Source organism: Carassius gibelio, chromosome B8 (assembly GCF_023724105.1).
Source record: "Carassius gibelio isolate Cgi1373 ecotype wild population from Czech Republic chromosome B8, carGib1.2-hapl.c, whole genome shotgun sequence".
Lineage (NCBI taxonomy): Eukaryota > Metazoa > Chordata > Actinopteri > Cypriniformes > Cyprinidae > Carassius > Carassius gibelio.
Genome location: NC_068403.1, coordinates 8,490,767 through 8,510,913, shown reverse-complemented (window position 1 = coordinate 8,510,913; position 20,147 = coordinate 8,490,767). Strand labels below are relative to the sequence as shown.

Genomic DNA, 20,147 nt, shown 5'->3' with positions numbered 1-20,147 from the left:
GTTTGTTTGGTTTTGTTTTCAGTAATTGTCCAGCAAACATGTATAATATTAGTCTCTCATCATTCAGTAATGACAGTAAAGCCTCTTTTCTATACAGTGACACTCATCACAAACATTGGTTATTAGTTATTACAAATTGCGAGCATGCCCCCTAAAAAGTATATAAGTATATAATATATTACAACAAATGTTTTTACAGGGTCCAAATATAACACTTGCCAAGCACCAAATGAGAATAAAAGCTGGATTTGAGGAAAAATCAATTTGCCGATGTCTAGCAACTATAATAAATAATGTATAATGTTGCAATTCAACATAAACTGTAAGAATGATGTAAGACATGTAAAAGAATGTCTTAAGATTAGAAAGATATAAACTATCTTGTAAAAATACTCATGTCTCCTCTAAAAACTTTAATCACAGTGGAAAGCATACCATTAGTAGTTTATCTAGAAGGCTGAGATGATTTTCTTTCTCCAGAACTCCATGTGGCAACACAATATTTAACACAAAGTAGCTTAACATATTCGTGACAGGTGCAGATTCACAACAAGATGAACACTGACTCATCTTGTACATGATCCTATAAATAATGCTGTTTGTGCTATCTGTCACTAATAGGCAAGGTAAACAGCTAAATAAATAAATCACCCTTAGGGATGTAACAGCGCACGGAATGAGCTGGTGGAAAATCTATAAAAATAAGAGACATTTCAAGTTGGTCAAATGTTAAATGAATTGTGAAAAGTTTCAGAAAGCTTCAGAAAAGTTTAAATGGCATTTTCTTTTCATCTTACCTCTGTATAATGCATAGTAAGGTAGTGTTTATAAGCGTAACACTGTTTTGTTTACAGCAGTAACCAAAGAAATGCTAGAATGCTGCTGTTCCATAATTGCCACCTGCTGTCAGAAAGTTAATTTGCGCTCTTTTCAGCCCTTCAGCTGTTTTTGTTTTGTTAAGGTATGTTTTTATGCATTATAGTTTCACAAAGTCAAATTTCACATTTTTAAATCATACAATCTTATTTAGAAAAAAGCTGCTCATGCAGCATGTATGCAGGATCTTTGTTTGGACTGTGATTGAAATGCAGTGGTTGCCTCTAATTTTAAATGTAAAGGGCACAAGCAAACCCTTATTTTGTTTATATGAAGTGATTACTTTTGCTTTTATGATTTGTTTATATGATTTTGGATTTGAAATATTTACATTTCACAAAGAAATGTGCAGCAATAATGAAAGAACATCTTTTCATTTATAATTTGGCTTGAAATTTTGTTCAAAAATATTGTGAGAAAATTGTATTGTAAAGTCTGTATCGTGAATCATATCGCATTTTAAGTTAAGTGAGTTTGTTACATCCCTAATTGCGATACATATATATACATATACATATATATATATATATATATATATATATATATATATATATATATATATAATATATATATATATATATACATGTATCATGTATAATTCTTTCTCATATCACTTGCTAGAGGCAAAAAAGTGTAGCAAAAAGTTATTTTGGACCCTGATTTTACATTTCTTGACTGAAAATTTCACACTTTTCCACACTACTTTTTCCCCTTTTAGTCACAGTACCTAATGGGTTCAGGAAGCACCTTATATATCACCTCCAGTATTAAATTGCATTTTAGCAGAGGTGAATCCATGCTTACAGGGACTTTCATGATATATAACCACTCTCAAGTCAGAAAAACTAACTCAAGTCACTAAATGTACTGTGCTATCAATGAAAATAAAAAAAATGAAAAATTTGCTTCTCAAGAGTCTATGATCAATCAAGAGATGTAAAGGTGATTGTATTGTAATGTTGAGGACACACTATGACTGGTCATCCCAACTTGCACATGCTCAACTCCAGGAGTCTGACATCACACATCCATGCAGTGTTAAATTCCCCAAATCACAGAAAGATGCATGTGTGTATAAACTCCTGTTATAGAAACTTTTATCAGTGGGTTAAACCTCCCTTTTTAGCCATTAGATTCGCTAAGATTTAGGCTAGCGGGATGTTCTTGCAAAGGATATAACATATGACTACAAATCCAGGCTGAACAGTGTAAAGGCATTATTTTAACTATTTAATTCTCTTTTTGACGGGAACAAAGTCATCTCTATGACAACATCATAGACTCATCCCTTCAAAGACTGGGAGGCTTGCCGGTTGCTATAACCACTTGCTGTTGATTTTGAAGCAAATAATTGTGTTTTGAGAATAAAGAGCCCCCAAAAAACAACCGAAAGAACATTGTGTACAACCTTCAACAAGGGTAAATAATTTTGCTGGTCTCAAGTAACTGCCTTTTGCAAACTATCTAGGAAAGCAAAACCCTCAAAGTTGTAAAACTTTTTCTTTAATTTTTCTGTAACTGTGTAAAATTTAATTTAAATGGTACAGAGTGAAAGATAGATCTGTAAATGCAAGACTTTAACTGTTTACATACTTTGGCATCAATACAGCAGTACCCCTTTAGACTCAAACTAGCTTGTGCATCTAGGTCAATATGGCCAGGTACTAAAGCTTCAAAGTTCTACAGGTATACTTGGCAGACATGCCAATTTAGATGTCTCTGAAGCCAGACTAAAATATCTCAGACATAAAACTGGTGTTAGTAGTGTTAGTTGGTATATTAGCATCTCTTGTGAGAGGGCAAACGAGCAGGCAAGGGTGTACTTGGTTCACTTACTCTGAGGACATGAAAGAGGACATGGGCCCAACTTCCTTGGCTTTCTGCAGGGCATGTTTCTGATTAAACGCCTTTTCCTCCTCCTCTTCATCCTTTGGGACAGCAAGGCGTTTTTCGTTATACAATCGCCTTACAAATCCTTCAACATACAAAGCTAAAAGAACCTTGCTGGATATACCTTTGTGAGCTCCTGGGCATTGGCCAAATTGTCAACAGCGATAGCCAAGAAGACGTTGAGCAGTGTATCTGACCATTTGTCAAGGATTTTGGTTTAAAACAATGAGCTATACAGCAATAACCACCAAAACCAAGGGGGACAGATTTAATCCAACATACAATATTATGCAATCAGCTTAGAGTTTCAAGTAAACGTGCAATCATCTTATAAGCTTAGCAATGACAGGCAAATAAAAAAAGCAAGATGCATTTTGTTGAAGGACCACAGAGAAAACTGTAGTGAAAAATCATGCACAGAAAGAAAAGGAATGTGTATTAGGAAGAAAATAAGGTCAATTTTGATTCCACGTTGACTTAAGAATGATTGAAGACCTTAAGAATATCACACACCCACACACACACACACACACACACTAGGTATTGCTGGTCATGGATAGAGAAAAATTCAACATAGGATACAATTTCCAAACAGAGTTAGAACAATGAAGTAGACAGATGACCACATCCCCGACTTCACGCCACCTTGAGACCGAATTCCATTGTACATGACTTCATTCCAGTCCTCGCCAGTGAGAATCTAGAAACAAAGTGAACTTATTTCAGGCCTTTACAGAAAGCTTCCCATATTTCAGCAGAATAATTTTACAGATGCTTCCCCTTGGATGTCTGTTTATTAAAAATGTTCTGCTACCATTAAAAGAGATACCAATAAAATATTTTACCAAATTCCATTCCCAAGAATTTTAATGATTTTCTGCACACATTTGCCACAGAAACAAAATCTACAAATTTAGTTTGGGCCTTAAAGGATTTTTTTCTGGAACTTTTTTGTTTTATTTTCTTTATTATAAAGGGAAGATAGATTATGTTTTGTGACAAAGTATGTTTTTGTTCTGTGCTTTGATTCTAATTTCCTCTCTATCCATGCAATTAAATCTTGGTTTAATTAATTAGCCTTCCTTCTAAGCCATTTTTCACTAAGAAACATCCAGACTCTTGCATTATACTCAGATTACAACTGGGTGAAATCTTACTTGAAACACTGTCATTATGGCTGCTGGAAAAGTGTCAAAATTAGTGGGTGTGTAGTCTTCAAAGATGAACCTGTAAAGAAAAAACACACATTTGCAAGCCATTTTATTCATCTGACCAGGTTACTGAATAATAGATTATTTGCTTTTCTCCAACCCGTTGGACCTGATCTATTTTCTATTGTCTAGCTACACCTGTCACATAGAGTTATAGTTCCACTCTAAACACTATTTTTGGCATGAAATGTAATGCCATGTTCGATATGGGTATTGCTGAGTCAGGATTAAAGCAAGCTGAAGATTTAACATTGTTATTGCAAATGACATAAAGAGCAGCTCATAAATACAGGTGTAGCATTCAAACATTTTCAGTGATAAATCCATATTTAAAACTGTCTACGGGCGCTGTCTGTGCTTGACTGATAAGTTATTACCTTCCACCAAAGAGCTGCATGCCCAGAAGTGCAAAGACCACAATGAAGAGGAAAAGCAGGAAGAGCAAACTGATAATAGACTTCATGGAGTTCATCAGAGACACAACCAGGTTCCTCAGGGATGCCCAGTACCTTAATAACAAAACACAAATACAGCATCTCTAAGTTCAAAATAGGGACAACCAGAACAGAGCAAAGACGTCAATAAATAGATTATTGTCTCTGCAAGAAACAAACAAACCCAAGAGGGTGTTATGTCAGGAAAGCCTGCACTTACTTTGTGATCTTGAAAATTCTCAACAATCGCAAGGCACGCAGAACACTGATCCCAAAGGATGTGCCAGGTCTGAAGAACCCCCACAGCACCTCAAAAATGCTCCCCACTATCACCTGGATGGAATTCAGGAATTGCTCCTCTTTAAATATGCCAAAATGATGATGTCAATGATGTAAACAAATCTGTCTAAAGGTATGGTCACATTAGCAAAATTTCACAAGGAGAAAAGGTCCACTGTCTGTTGGTTAGCGATGTATAGAGCACAACAAATGATACTTACCTAATGAAATTCAACAACGAAACTTCACCACACAATGGTAAATGAGACTATCTATCTATATGTAGACATATGCTCTCTCTCTCTCTCTCTATATATATACACACACACACACACACACACATGCACATATTTAATACAAAATTAAATCAATCATTAATTGTATGTTAGAACTAGTTTTATAGTTTTCAAACAGAAAACATGAGATTTACTCATTTAAAAAAATGTAACAGGATATGTATAAATGATAGGGCAAGGTGCAAATGTTCTGATTAAATGAAATATCATCCAATAGACTAATCATTATATAATCACACAGTCCAGAACTACAACTGAATTATACATAAATAAAGCTACATATTGATATTCTGTGCTGGGTTCTCAAATTTACATAGAAATTAGAGACATGTTCATAGTGCTCGGAGTGGAGAAGCGTAACTTCAAGAAAGATCAAATTAAATTTACGGTTTCATCTGCTCTTTTTTCTTTGCACTGCTTTTATCTTACATGATAAAAAAAATTCATGAAAACTCATTTTTGGAGTCATCACCTTCATCCTCGTTGACACTTGCACTGTAGTGCTATCTTTTTACAAAGAAGAGTATGGGAAGGATGACACTTACACCAAAATCAAAGCAGTTGAAGGAGGAGTGGAAATATAGTCTTGGTCCGAGTCCATACATCTTGAGAAACATCTCTGTAAGAAACAGGCCCAGAAACAGGAACTCTGCATAGTCTGCAATAGAAAGGAATCACTTTAAACTTAAGACTTTGTTGTTGATCATGTATGACAGCATATCCTCAGAGAGAAAAGTTCAATTTTGCTTGTGGTCTTACAAAGGAGATTAGACAACCACTGAGACTGCTTGTGGTGTACGATAGCAACACAGAAAGTGTTGAGGGCCACCAGACTCAGAACGATCCAGTAGAAGGTGTGAGTCTTCACCATACGGCGAACGGAGATCCGTAGCATGCGCTCTTTCCGACGAAAATAGGACGTTGGTCCTCTTTTAGCACTGCGTATGCTGGCTCTGTTCAATGGCATCCCTGATGGACAAAAATATTTATGAACTTGATCCACTTTTGTATAGTTCTTGATTGAGTAAGGAGATTATTTCAGTTGTATATGAATGATATTCTGAAAAAGTGCATATAATGACATGTGGGTGAATATTTAGCATCATCTAGACAGGATATGAAGGAGACTTGTGGGAGGAAACCACTCACCTACAGACGATATGTCAGCATACTGTTCCTCTGGAGTTCTCCGAACATCATCCACCCCTCTTCTCTTTATTGTGGTGGCTCTTTTTAGCACTGAGAACACATACCAAATAACATCAATTGATCTTATTTTATTATTTTTCTCTTTTTTCAAACTAAACAAATAACTGAAATTATATGAAAGTATTTAAGTGTTATAAAACATTGACAGACCCTTGATTTGCATTTTGGTCACATCACGCTGAATAGCCCTGCCCATGTCGTGTGGGAAATTATTCTATTACATTTTCCCAATTATAAATAAATAAAAATAATTCTTAAATTATTATTAATTCATTAAATTAAATTAAACACTTAAATTAAACAATGCATAAAAACAAAAAAATCTAAATGTGTCAGGGTGACTAATTTCCATCTGTAGCCCTAGAGTAGGTAGAAAAACTGAACCTAAAGCAAATGATTAAAATATTACCTGGAAATTATTTACTTTTTTTTTTTTTTTTTTAATCAATGATGGTAACTTTTCATAAACACTGAACATTTTTAGGCTGGCTTTGATTCAGTCCTGCTGAATTTATGCTTTAAATGCCTACAGAGAAACTATGTGTCACTGAAAACTGCAGCCAGTTTAGGACATTATATGGCAAATGTACAGCCATCACTCCGCTGTAATAATTTACTTCTCAATCATTAAAATATAACAGGCTAGACAGCAGAACTGAAAGTTCCCCAATTTAATCAAAGCTTCTAGCCTAATAACTTGCACTAAGGGATGCATTCAACTGCAAATAAATCCGCTTGTTAGATTTCGCTGTTGTCATGGCAACAATAAAGTAAATACGAATGCCTGCAATTACATTTTATGTTCTATCCTTTCTTCAGAGTGCAACCTGGATACTTACTGCTGTCAAGCCTCATTTACAAGGGCCAAAACAGGTCTCAGTCTCTCCTGAACCCCTAAAAAAATGTTTTCCATATAGGGTCCAGTTTTTTAAGACAATCATGTTAAATGGGATGATGGGACGTTCACAGCAGGGAAATCGAAATAACGGTTCACCATGGTAACGGCCTGTTTTCCATTCACACAGCCTCTGGGAAGCTGTCAATAAACATTTAATAAAATGATTCTGGGGAAAACCTGTCATCTTGTATAGGGTTTGGATGTCATGTGGTGGGTCTTCACTTCACAGATGTGCTCCAAGAGGACCATGGCGTTTTGTTTACTGTGACATCAGTCTATTGAATTTACAAACCCTGTGCTGTTTTATGGGAACAGAACAGACTTTATACTCCAGAACAGGCTATTGAATAAATGATGAAATCTGGGAGAGGGAGACTGTGTATTTACTATTGTGTTCAAAATAATCATATGACCCTAACCCTGACACATAATTAAAAAACTGCATCCCACAAATCTACGTGGGAAAATGAGAGAAAAACAGCCAACAGGTCAAACATCTCACCATCCAAAGCAGAAGGTCCTGAATTCTTGTTCTCCTCTGCAAGCATCACCTCCTCTGCAAAATAAAAACACATTTGAATTTTAGCAAGTTGTGCACATACAATTCGCTGAAAAACTGGCAATCAAATTTATTTATATAGGATATTGGAAAATGAATGGAAAAAGAACCAATTAATAATAAATATTTAAGATTTGCACTTTTTCTAGATCATTAAACAAGCAAGTTAATGACATTGATCATGTGCACCACTTTTTATTTTCAGATTTTCCTGCTTCTAGCACAAAGTGCATTCTGGATAATTTTTAAATCATGCTGATGAACATTATCATTAGGTTTTGGGAATTTAACTGCTTTCATTTACAGCATTCTGAAATGTCTATTTCTAGTTTATGTTTCATTCGGATTGTTGATATATAGCAAATATAATTTGCCATGAAAAAAAAAAATAGCAAAATAGAAGCATTTTCTTCAACAAGTGTGTCTCTTTTTAATGACTGTGAGCATCTGCTGCAGTATGGGGCGATGCTGTGGCACAGAGTGTTTTGACAGATTTGATTTACTTTATTTGTTTTGCATGGTGCATTTGCCAGCTCAGTATGTAAGAGTACCTGCACGGTCGATCCAGGCCCGATATCCGTTCAGCTCCCTCTCAATCTGTTGCTGCCTCCTGAGCTTCATGAAGGCTCTTCGGTTCTCTACCCGCTCTCGCTCTTTAGCAAACTCCCTACATGAGCCAACAGCATACAATTATCCACACAGAGAAGAGCCACAGTGATGACACACTTAATTTATCAAAATGTTTCACCTGCAGAGTGAAGGAATGAAAGGCAGAGAGAGAGGCTGCATCCCAATTTGCATCATTTTTTAAAGTTGAAATCACACCAACTTGTGGCATCTGCATATTACATCATCACTGCTAAAGGGGTCATATGATGCTTTTTATGTATTCCTTTTTCTTTAGTGTGTTATGTAGCTGTGTGTTGGCAGAGTCACGCTCCCCTCTGATACATTCTGCTCAAGTCGTACAAACTCACAACATTATTAACTGTCTTTATAATTGCTTTGGAAGCTGAAGCTTGTGATTATGGTTACATTTCTGACACATGCTTGTGATGTTGTGTCAGTCACAATGCACTAGGGTCAGCTGGTCAATCAGAGCACACTGAGCTTTTTGGAGGAAAAGGATTTGTAGAAATCAACACACTTTAGAAAGACTGGGAATATAAGAGCTACACAGTATGTGAAAATAATGTGTTTCTTGAACATAAAGCATGCTAATGGATTCTGCTACACCTAATACAGGTGCATCTCAGTATATTAGAATGTCATGGAAAACTTAATTTATTTCAGTAATTCAACTCTAATTGTGAAACTTGTGTATTGAATAAGTTCAATGCACACAGACTGATGTAGTTTAAGTCTTTGATTATTTTAATTGTGATGATTGTGGCTCACATTTAACAAAAACACATCAATTAAATCTCAACAAATTAGAATATGATGACATGCCAATCAGCTAATCAATTCAAAACAACTGCAAAGGTTTCCTGAGCCTTCAAAATAGTCTCTCAGTTTGGTTCACTAGACTACACAATCATGGGGAAGACTGCTGATCTGACAGTTGTCCAGAAGACAATCGTTGACACTCTTCACAAGGAGGGTAAGCCACAAACATTCATTACCAAAGAAGCTGGCTGTTCACAGAGTGCTGTATCCAAGCATGTTAACAGAAAGTTGAGTGGAAGGAAAAAGTATGGAAGAAAAAGATGCACAACCAAGAGAACCGCAGCCTTATGAGGATAGTCAAGCAAAATAGATTCAAGATTTTGAGTGAACTTCACAAGGAATGGACTGAGGCTGGGGTCAAGGCATCAAGAGCCACCACACACAGACGTGTCAAGGAATTTGATGAACCACAGACAACATCAGAGGCGTCTTACCTGGGCTAAAGGAGAAGAAGAACTGCACTGTTGCCCAGTGGTCCAAAGTCCTCTTTTCAGATGAGAGCAAGTTTTGTATTTCATTTGGAAACCAAGATCCTAGAGTCTGGAGGAAGGATGGAGAAGCTCATAATCCATTTTGCTTCCAGTCCAGTGTTAAGTTTCCACAGTCTGTGATGATTTGGGGTGCAATGTCATCTGCTGGTGTTGGTCCATTGTTTTTTTGTTTTTTTGTTTTTTTGAAAACCAAAGTCACTGCACCTGGTTACCAATACATTTTGGAGAACTTCATGCTTCCTTCTGCTGACCAGCTTTTTGAAGATGCTGATTTCATTTTCCAGCAGGATTTGGCACCTGCCCACACTGCCAAAAGCACCAAAGTTGGTTAAATGACCATGGTGTTGGTGTACTTGACTGGCAAGCAAATTCATCTGACCTGAACCTCATAGAGAATCTATGGGCTATTGTCAAGAGAAAAATAAGAAACAAGAGACCAAAAAATGCAGATCAGCTGAAGGCCACTGTCAAAGAAACCTGGGATCCCGTACAACTTCAGCAGTGCCACAAACTGATCACCTCCATGCCACGCCGAATTGAGGAAGTAATTAAAGCAAAAGGAGCCCCTACCAAGTATTGAGTACATGTACAGTAAATGAACATACTTTCCAGAAGGCCAACAATTCACTAAATTTTTTTTTAATTGGTCTGAGGAAGTATTCTAATTTGTTGAGATAGTGAATTGGTGGGTTTTTGTTAAATGTGAGCCAAAATCATCACAATTAAAAGAACCAAAGACTTGAACTACTTCAGTCTGTGTGCATTGAATTTATTTAATACACAAGATTCACAATATGAGCTGAATTACTGAAATAAGTTAACTTTTCCATGACATTGTAATTTATTGAGATGCACCTGTACATAAAATAATAATCTTTGAAAATATCATCACATGACCCCTTTAACATTTTATAAAAAAAAAAAAAATTCCCATGAAGAAACAGATAAAAAAAAAAGTTTTGGACATAAAATATATTAATGAATGTTAAGGTAAGGAATTTAACTTACAAATACTCGCATTATAGTACATGACAAAGAGGTATGTCATCAAATTTCTCTACTATTGTACTGTATTTCGTCATATTTAAATGTATAAGTTTTATGACACGAGAAGTATGCACATTTAGCTTGCTTTTTATTACAATATTATGGTTTTAACTGTCTTTTTCATTAAATAGATGCAGCCTTGATGAACACAAAATACTTTATTCAAAAATATATATAAAAAAACTTTAGTTTGTGAATACAGAAAAATTAGAGATGTGTAGAAAGAGAAACAGACAAAGCCACTGTATGTGTAGTAACTTAATCTTACCTCTTGTCTCCAGAGATGAAGTTAATACATTTAACATTAACATCTGATAAAACTCATTACCCCTGTGTCAGCTCAGACATCAGGTTAGATGTAGAGTCAGTTTGTTTTAAGAGTCATTTGTGGAAAACAATACTTACCCTGACAGGACTCCTAATACCAGATTCAACACAAAGAAGGAGCCAATTATTATTAGAGGAATGAAGTAGAGCCAATTCCAAGTAGAGCCTAAGGCATCGTTGGTCTGTGCAAACACAAAACAGGAATTGATTAAAACAACAAAAATGATTTATTATTATTTTAATTTGGAGGAGCTACTAAATCTACTAAATTCCTGGGTTCAGATGGTCAGAAAACCATAAACCCTGCCCTTGCAATGGTGACAATTCAGTGGGGCTCTGCTCAGCAGTGCAAAGGGTGTGATCAGTGTGTGGGCAGGTGGCATTGTTGCCCAGCCGAGCTGAGAGGGTGTTCCCCGCATCCCGACGCAGCTGCATCAGCTCAGTTATGAGTGTGAAAAACACCTCTAACTGTGGCAGCATGACTCACGTCAACGCATGACTCCATGTGACTGATTAAAACACTGTGGATTCTTCCAGACATTCAAAATTATGAGATCATGATTTTTAAAAATAATTTTAAAGTAATCAGACCCAAAAAGGATCATTTTCACCAGATGAGATATTTTAAAGGTGGGCCTAACTACAAAATAAAAGTCTCTAGAAATGTCCATGGCTTTTCAAGATTTTCCTTAAAGTACCAGAAACCAACATTTTAAAGTCAGCTTAATAAATACAAATTACAATTCTTGTTTTAATTGATGTTGCAGCGTTACTACCCAGAAGTGGACTGACAGGTCTTTTCAGTGCACATTTATTTGGCACTTGGTAAAAGCAATCAATGTAGTCATTGACTCACTGTCAACAATCATGAATAAACAACAGAGGTGAAACAGTAACACCTCCAATCTTTCCAATTCCTTCAAACATTGTCTCTAGGATTCTTTTTGTTACATAAATATTTTATCTCAAACTAAATGCATGAAAGCCTGAGTAAGTCCTCCTCCACAAAAATTACATATTAAAACTAAGAAAATTAAATTCCAAACTCAGATATCTGCACTACTGGATGACAGTGAGGAACAGAGCCTATAAATGGCACTCCAATAATCTAGCTGTTTGGAGATAAAACCACTTTGGCAAACCCTTTCAAATGTTACTTGTTATGAAAAGGGAGATGTTACTGTGCTTGAATCAGCTAGAAAGAAAATCAGAAGTCAGGGGAAATCTACACAGTGTTCCATGCTGTAGAGTATGTAAAACCAGTGTATGAATACGATCATAGTTGGATAAAACACAGAAAGAGGAAGTTCTTCCAACATAAATTGCAACTATTTCAGCTAAAATGGACCAACCATAAGTGCAGAAGGAACAGGAACAGAAGGAACAGGATTAGGGAACAATGTAAATGTAAGATGCCTGCATGAACACAACAGATCAACGTCTCCCAAAGTCATGGTATCAACAAAAAGCAAAGACATACTCATCCAACTAAAAACTCAATCAGTGTACTTTACAACCAGTCATTAAAATGCATATAATGTGAAATACTACAAAGAAACTAATGACCCCAAGATCTCCTGAGAAAACTTTAACATGAAGTAACAATTCAACACTGGACTACAATAAAATTAAAATTTTATGTATTAGGATTACAATACAGAAGTGACATAATTTCAAACACAGGAACAGAACTGCTACATATCGTTCAGCTGAGAGAGTAACTCACATTATAGAGTACAGCTGTCCAGCCTTCCATGGTGATGCACTGGAAGACAGTGAGTATGGAAAATAAGATGTTATCAAACTGAGTGATGCCATCATTGGGTCCTTGCCAGGGGCCAGTGCAGTTATAATTTTCAGGACAAAGCTTGGCCCCACACGGGAAGTCAAGCTCAGATGAGTCTGCTCTCTCAGAGTCTGCATGAGATGAAGAAAGATTTTCTTTTTTTATGAATTGCATACTTACTGTACAAGTGTTAAATTTATAAGTGTATAAGTGTATTTGTGTCATTTGTTTGCTTGTTTTGCTATTTGTTATCATGCAGCTAATAGAAGGATGAAGTGTTTACTTCTTGTATGGGAGGAGCCAAGCCCGTGACTGGCAGGTCTGTACGGACCCGTGAGGGATTGCCAAATTTTATTTTCTGCTCTTGCAAATGTAAATGATGGTGTTTTTGTCAATAGTAATCTTAAATGTAATCTTTAATAACGTGCATGTGTATATAGTCCACTCACAAAATAAACATATTGATGTACACTATATCTGTACATATGTGGATGTGTGGGTCTGTGCATGTTCTTGTTCCTGTGTCTGTCAGAGTGTGATCATCCTTACCTGTAATGTTTGAAAAAGCTACACATCTTCTGTGGAGTTTTCCACTGTAGAACTCTAATCCAATAATCGCAAACATGAGAATGGCAAAAAACAGCAGCAGACCAATCTGTAGCAGTGGCACCATCGCCTTCATTATGGATTTAAGAACTATTTGCAGACCTTAAAAAAAAAACATGAATATACATAGATATCAGTAAACCTTACTGCACATAAATAATCAAAACACAAATATTAAACAGTACTATTAATTCCTTCACATGTGGAAAAACTTTAACACTACAGCATCCACATGTAAAAGAAAATCTATAACACTGTGTCCTAAACAAGTGTGATGTGACAAATCAGATACATGGAGTGGGTTTTTGGACCAGTGGGATTTCTTTGTGCAGCTACAAAAATAATTGGACACTTGACAACAAAAAAAATACCTTGCATGTAGCTTTTTGCATTTTATGTCTAGTTTTATCACTTTACACCTGATTAGGATGCAGTGAAATACTCATACTATAATTTGAAATGAAACAACACAATGTTTGATTAAGAACTTCAAAGAACCGTAAACATACTAGGAATGCCAGAAACCAGTTTAAGGGGCCGTAATACCCTCACAGCCCTGAGTGTGCGCAGGTCTAATGAAATATTCATGTGGGCTCCTGCTGTGGCCAGAATCCTGTTGACAAAATAAATACAAGCATAGGTTAGGCAAAGAAATTAAATCAACAGAAATTATGCAGGATATATGAATATTTCACAAATATGTTAGTTATGATATTTTGTAAACTATGCAATCTCCATCATTAGTGACATGGTAATCAACGCGATAGTGACGATGCATAGTGATGCTGTAGGTGCTAAATGTGTGTGGTCCTCAATGAAGTAATCCCTCTCAGTGAATGACAGCCAGCACGCTTTCTAATAAGGGTCACTTCTGATTCACAGCTTCCTTCACAGGAATATCACAGGTAATATTCCTCAGGCATGACCAATGAGTAATCTCTGTCTTTCATTTCACACAGTTGTTCATGAATAGCCACAATCAGACAGGAGCACACAACTTTATTATATGGAGAAACCTGATTTTTCATATTTGTGTGACAATAATAAAATGCCAGTAGGAACCAGATGTGACACTCGTGATGGATTTAAACAGACAGTTCACCCAAAAATGAAAGTGTCTTTACATATCTGTACCGGATGTGGCTATACTTATTTATCTACAGAATTAGCCATCTATGAAAAATAACAATGGAAACAAAAAAAACCAAAAAAATTATTGAGGAACATGTGAGATGTCAACTCTATGTATACTTACTATACTATGTATGATTTTTGCATATACTGTATGGTATACAGTATATTCTATTTTAAGAGTATGGTTTGGATGAGTCTGTAGTCATTATAATAAGCTTTAAAAAAAAAAGTCATGCTCTGAGGAAAACAATTTGTGTAAATGTGGACACCATATTAAAAACAACCTATTTGAATGCAATAAATGCATTTTCATGATTGATCATTGCTGATGAGGAACTTGAACTGAAATAATCATACCCATCCCTACTAGCAACCTCCCAAGAAGCTGGCCAGTAGGACCCTGCAATAATATGATATGATTATTGCTGGTCTGATTATAATGAACAGAATCCCTCTTCTCTCAAAGCGAACCCATCAAGGACATGGCTCATTATAAAATGCAAATGTTGTCCCTTATTTGCTGTGCCACCTAACAGGAAACAACAAGTAATCTGTGATGCTGCATGCAACACTCAGAGGGAAATGAGAGTAGCATTAGTGTGAGAGAAAAGCTTTTGTTGGCAGCATTCGGTTCCTAACAGCTACCCACTGGATGCAATGTGTGTAACCTGGGATGAACCGTCCTTTTCAACATCTCAACCAAAGCTTAAATTCTGGATTCTCTCATATCGCAATACACCTGGCACTCCTGTTGTTGCCTAATTAAACTTCATCCCCTTCCACCCCACTGAGATGAAAAAGACTGCCAAAGAAAGGTGTATGAACACAAGACACATAAAAAGAGGAAGATACACAGAGTGAGAGAATCAGATGAGAGCAACTTTATATACAGAATTTGGCTTTAGCTGAAGCAACTGAGAATTTATCTGCAATGACTTCGAAATTTGGAATTCAACTGATTTTTAAAGACATGTTCAGTGTGTAATAGGATGAAAATAAATGATATAAAATACTGATATAAACACACAGAAAACAGATCAAACAGAAGGTGCCAATTTGTACAGTTCTCTTGTGCAAAATCTTATTTGACAAATACACACACACACACACACACACACACAAGTTTTAAAGTTTTAATTCATTTAATTAAATTAATGAAAATAATTATGAAAATTTTCTTAACTACTATATGGGAAATACACAAAATAGCTTTTAAAGTTGTTAAACAATTTATTTTACAGATACACTTATTTTACATAGTTTAATAAGTACACTGTGGCAGCATATACAATTAGTTTCTCTAATATTTTTATGTTTAGAAGTATCTCAAATGCAAAACTGTATAATCTATCATTTGATGAACAATTACAAGTGATCCATTTGCATTTGAACTTTATCATCATGTTAAAAAAAGCATGTTTTTTATCTGCTGTAAGTGCAGATGAGGCTGTAGTATTCTGCAGAACCCTTATTTCTGCCAACTTCCAATAGCCATGCTCATGAGCATTAATGAAGACCTGCATTAAGCTATGCATTAGAGATCAAATAAAACTTCAATACAGCCTTAAACGACTCCTGTAGCTCACCTATAGTGAAATTAATAAGTGCATAGCACAAACCACAGAATATTTCCCACTCAATATTTTAAATGTATTTTCAGCAGGGCTTTATAAGAGTGGAATATTAATCCCAGATTGTCCTGCATATTAGTCACATCTGGGGCGTCAAGGTAGCAGGATGTCAGCGATTCCAATTAGGACCTGAGAAAGAATTAAAATAGCAGCACAGGAATAAGATGAAAGACTTGACTAAAAGACTGCTAAAGAAAGAAAGAGAGAAAAAATGCTCCTACAGCTCTGGGAATCTTTAAATGGCAAGGCCACAAATGGTGCAATCAGAAAACAATTTAAAAAAATCTTAAAATGGATAATAAATTCAATGGAAAATATTATGATTACAGTGATACTCTGAGACATCCGACAATATTATATGTTGCATCTATTAAGTGAAAAATTGTTACCTGTCACCATGAATTCTGTTGTGAAAAGTTTATAAAATCATGCCCCCTGCAAGTATTGAGATGGATCCATCAGTACAAATTGTGTAACATTAGCATATTCAATTATGCTTACATAATTCATAACAGCTTGTGTTTATAACGTTAACATCTACAAACCATCACTCACTACAGAAAAACACTCTCTAAGCCTAATACCTAGATGCATTTATATGTATATACTAGTGTTTGGCAACGATGCATTTTTTAATTGCAATTAATTTAATTCCATTGTTATGCAAAAATCTAATAATGCATTCAAAAGTAGTGTATTGTGCATTTTTTTCATTTAAAAGTACTGCTTTATGAACAAAAGTGCAATAATATTAGGTTTGCAAACACTTTAAACAAATAAATCAGAATCAGAATCAGAAAGAGCTTTATTGCCAAGTATGCTTGTGCATACAAGGAATTTGTTTGAGTGACATAAGCTTCCAGTACACAGAGATGCAGGGATGTACTTAGGATGGAGGGGTAACAAGTAAATATAAGGATATTGCACATTTTTATTGTATAAGTGGGGAACATTTAACTGTTCATGAGGTAGACTGTCTGGGGGAAGAAACTGTTCTTGTGCCTGACTATCCTGGTATTTGCGGCTCTGAAGCGCCGGCCAGATGACAAAAGTTCAAAAATAGGGTAACTTGGATGTGAGGGATCCAGAGTGAAAATATAAAATATTTTATAGTTTGGATTTGAAAAACAAGTTATGCTCAGAGTCCAGAGCATCGATCATAACATTATAACAGCCATCTTCCTATTAGAGAACTGCATGACCCAATGCAGCATTGGACAACACTTGATGAGCGGGTAGAGACTCGTGTGTGCGGGATGCGGGAGAGTATGCTCACACTAGGCAATCTTAACCCCCGGGCCGACAATACCACGACTAAGGTGCCCTTAAGCAAGACACCAAACCAACAATTGCTCCCCGGGTGCCGCAGCATAAATGGCTGCCCACTGCTCCGGGTGTGTGTTCACAGTGTGTGTGTGTGTCCACTGCTGTGTGTGTGCACTTTGGATGGGTTATATGCAGAGCACGAATTCTGAGTATGGGTCACCATACTTGGCTGTATGTATGTCACGCCACTTATATAGAGCCATTGAGCAATGGACTTTCATAATAACAAAAAAACTGCGTTAACATACAATAAAATAAATATCGGTGTTAATCAGTTATAACACTGTGTCCTAAACAATTAATTGCATTAACCAAGTGGCAACCTCCCGCTCTCTCTCTCTTGAAGCCAACAAGAAGGTGACTTAAACTGTATTTCATAAAATTAGGGGTGCTCCGATCACGATCGGCCGATCATTAATGCGCATCTCGTCAGCAAAGCCGGTTCTCTAATCAGTGGTTAATTCCATCAGGTGCGTGATTTCACATAGAGCAGCTGTTACTACACAGCGCTGTTGTTAATAGAGAAGATGCGCAAATCCACTTCATTTTCAGCGTTTTTTGGCGCATCTTCTCAGTTAACAACGGCACCCTTACATAAAATCAACAGTCAAAAGGGAGTCAATCCCATAGACTGCCCATTTTAAAATGCTAAAACAACTTTACAGCAGAAAAATATTTCGATTATCAAGGAGTGACATGCCAAGATGGCGACGGTCGGCTCTGACTACTTTTGGCTTCAAAAATACTCTTCAGAAACCTATGGGTGACGTCATAGATGCTACATTCACGTTTTTATATAGTCTATGGTGTAAACGCGATAATAACAAGTTAACTTGCCCAGCCCTAGTATATAAACAGAAAAAAACTGTTTCATGTGAGGAAAGCTCCTTCCTCACTTTGAGAGAAGGTTGAGAGGATGGAGAGAAATCTTGACAGTTTTCACTGAAAACAATATTGTGTGTAGGCGGGTCAGGAACACAAAGCTGGTGTGAAGACAATTTCCTGGCAATGAATGAACAGCATGACATGTTACCACTAACAAAAGACCAATAGACCATAAATATAGCACAGAACGGGCTTCCTGTGATATATGTAAGCCTGATGTATAGCCAAAGTTCATACAAATGATTAACATGAAAGATCAAGCTCTGGAAATATATATAAATGACAATGTAGTATTTTTCACAAATAAAGAAATTGTCTGTTGTTCTTTAATGTTTAATAACTTTTGAACCACTAATCCTATCTGAATGCTTTAAAAAGTGCCGTTAAGCAGAGATTCTCAGTGTTTTGTATTTCTCTCATTTGGATATTCTGACGCTCTGCAGTGCACATGATTACTTCATCGCATTTTGACAACATTGATCCATCAGAAGAAACCAATGCAGTTTGTTTCTCTGAGCCAAGCAGGAATGATTGTTGATGCTTGGTCCCACCCCCGTGCCCAGATTGGTTCAAACTGTTCCATATTCAACCAATAAACATAGTTTTTTGGATGTTTGAACAACTATTTAACATATTTCTTTGGAAATATGAATGAACGCATAGTGAAAGTAAAGTCTGTCATGCGTGCATGAAAACAAACACAAAATAACACATTTGCATGAGAAAACTCTCTGAAAAAGCACAGAAAAACACAGGACAGGCTACTTTGACATAAAACATGCTAATGACATGCTAGTCATGGTACCAACATGCTAGTGACATGCTAATAATGCTTGAAACACGTTAACGATATGATAGTAACTTGCTAATCATGTTAGCGACATACTAGTCACTTGCTAATCATGCTATCAACATGCTATTATACAATTTCTTATCTATCTATCTATCTATCTATCTATCTATCTATCTATCTATTTCTCTATTTATTTTTCTGATAGGTTGCATTGCCTTCAAAACTTTAAAACTACTTTAAATTAGTTAAAACTGAAAACCTTCAAACTTTAAGCTGTTTCCCTTTTGTCCTTGAACTGATGGTAAAACTAAAGACATTATTAACTCTCTTTACATTTATTTTGAAAGATGAAACTTGGGATTATGGGAAGGGGCATAACATTTCCAATGAGTGCTTACAATGTTCGGCCAACCACAATGCACTGGGACAGCTGGCCAATCAGAGCAGACTGCACTTGTTCAAAGGATGGACTTTGTAGAAAACGATGCTCTGGTTGTGTTGTAAACAAAGACGTTGTTAGTATTGCTTATTAATTTGAGACGGACTGAGATGCAGAGAATATTACTGAAGAGGATCGTGCAAAACCTGTGCAAGCATGGATATTAATGGTGCTTTTTTTTGTTTTTGACTAATAATTTAAATACGCTGTTAATATATGGTTTTATCCCGATTAAAGCTTTAATACCGCACAGCAACCCTAACCCTAACCCTAACTAACATGACTCTGTTCCTAAATTACAGTGATCACCATTTAATGTCCATAGCAAATACTGTGTTAAATGTTCAAATCCCTTAGTTAGAGCAACAGAAATAAATATGCTCAACATAATATATTGCAGACCCCAACCTAAATAACCATGTAAGAGCTCTGTGCCATTTAAAAAAACAGCTAATTCAATTTGCAAATCAAATGTCAATATGTGTAAATCCTCTCAAGATTTCTCAGATGATATCATATGCATTCTAGCAGTCTGCATCCCTTACTATGTATATATTGTGGTATTTCCTGCCTTCTGTCAT

At 36.0% G+C, this 20,147-nt stretch overlaps 1 protein-coding gene across 7 annotated transcripts in view; it reads right to left on the bottom strand.

The window, feature by feature from the left end:
- Positions 1-20,147, bottom strand: part of LOC127962971 (voltage-dependent R-type calcium channel subunit alpha-1E-like) — a 60,983-nt gene that overhangs the window by 28,956 nt on the left and 11,880 nt on the right. For all 7 annotated transcript variants that reach the window (XM_052562597.1, XM_052562596.1, XM_052562601.1 and 4 more), the window contains exons 3-17: positions 13,868-13,971; positions 13,302-13,460; positions 12,693-12,883; positions 11,045-11,148; positions 8,204-8,319; positions 7,596-7,649; positions 6,136-6,225; positions 5,746-5,955; positions 5,532-5,644; positions 4,632-4,744; positions 4,355-4,486; positions 3,924-3,993; positions 3,349-3,466; positions 2,891-2,958; positions 2,713-2,804 (exon numbers count right to left, since the gene is read on the bottom strand). In XM_052562597.1, coding sequence (XP_052418557.1) covers positions 2,713-2,804; positions 2,891-2,958; positions 3,349-3,466; positions 3,924-3,993; positions 4,355-4,486; positions 4,632-4,744; positions 5,532-5,644; positions 5,746-5,955; positions 6,136-6,225; positions 7,596-7,649; positions 8,204-8,319; positions 11,045-11,148; positions 12,693-12,883; positions 13,302-13,460; positions 13,868-13,971 — 1,734 coding nt within the window. The remainder of the gene's footprint in view (positions 1-2,712; positions 2,805-2,890; positions 2,959-3,348; positions 3,467-3,923; positions 3,994-4,354; positions 4,487-4,631; positions 4,745-5,531; positions 5,645-5,745; positions 5,956-6,135; positions 6,226-7,595; positions 7,650-8,203; positions 8,320-11,044; positions 11,149-12,692; positions 12,884-13,301; positions 13,461-13,867; positions 13,972-20,147) is intronic.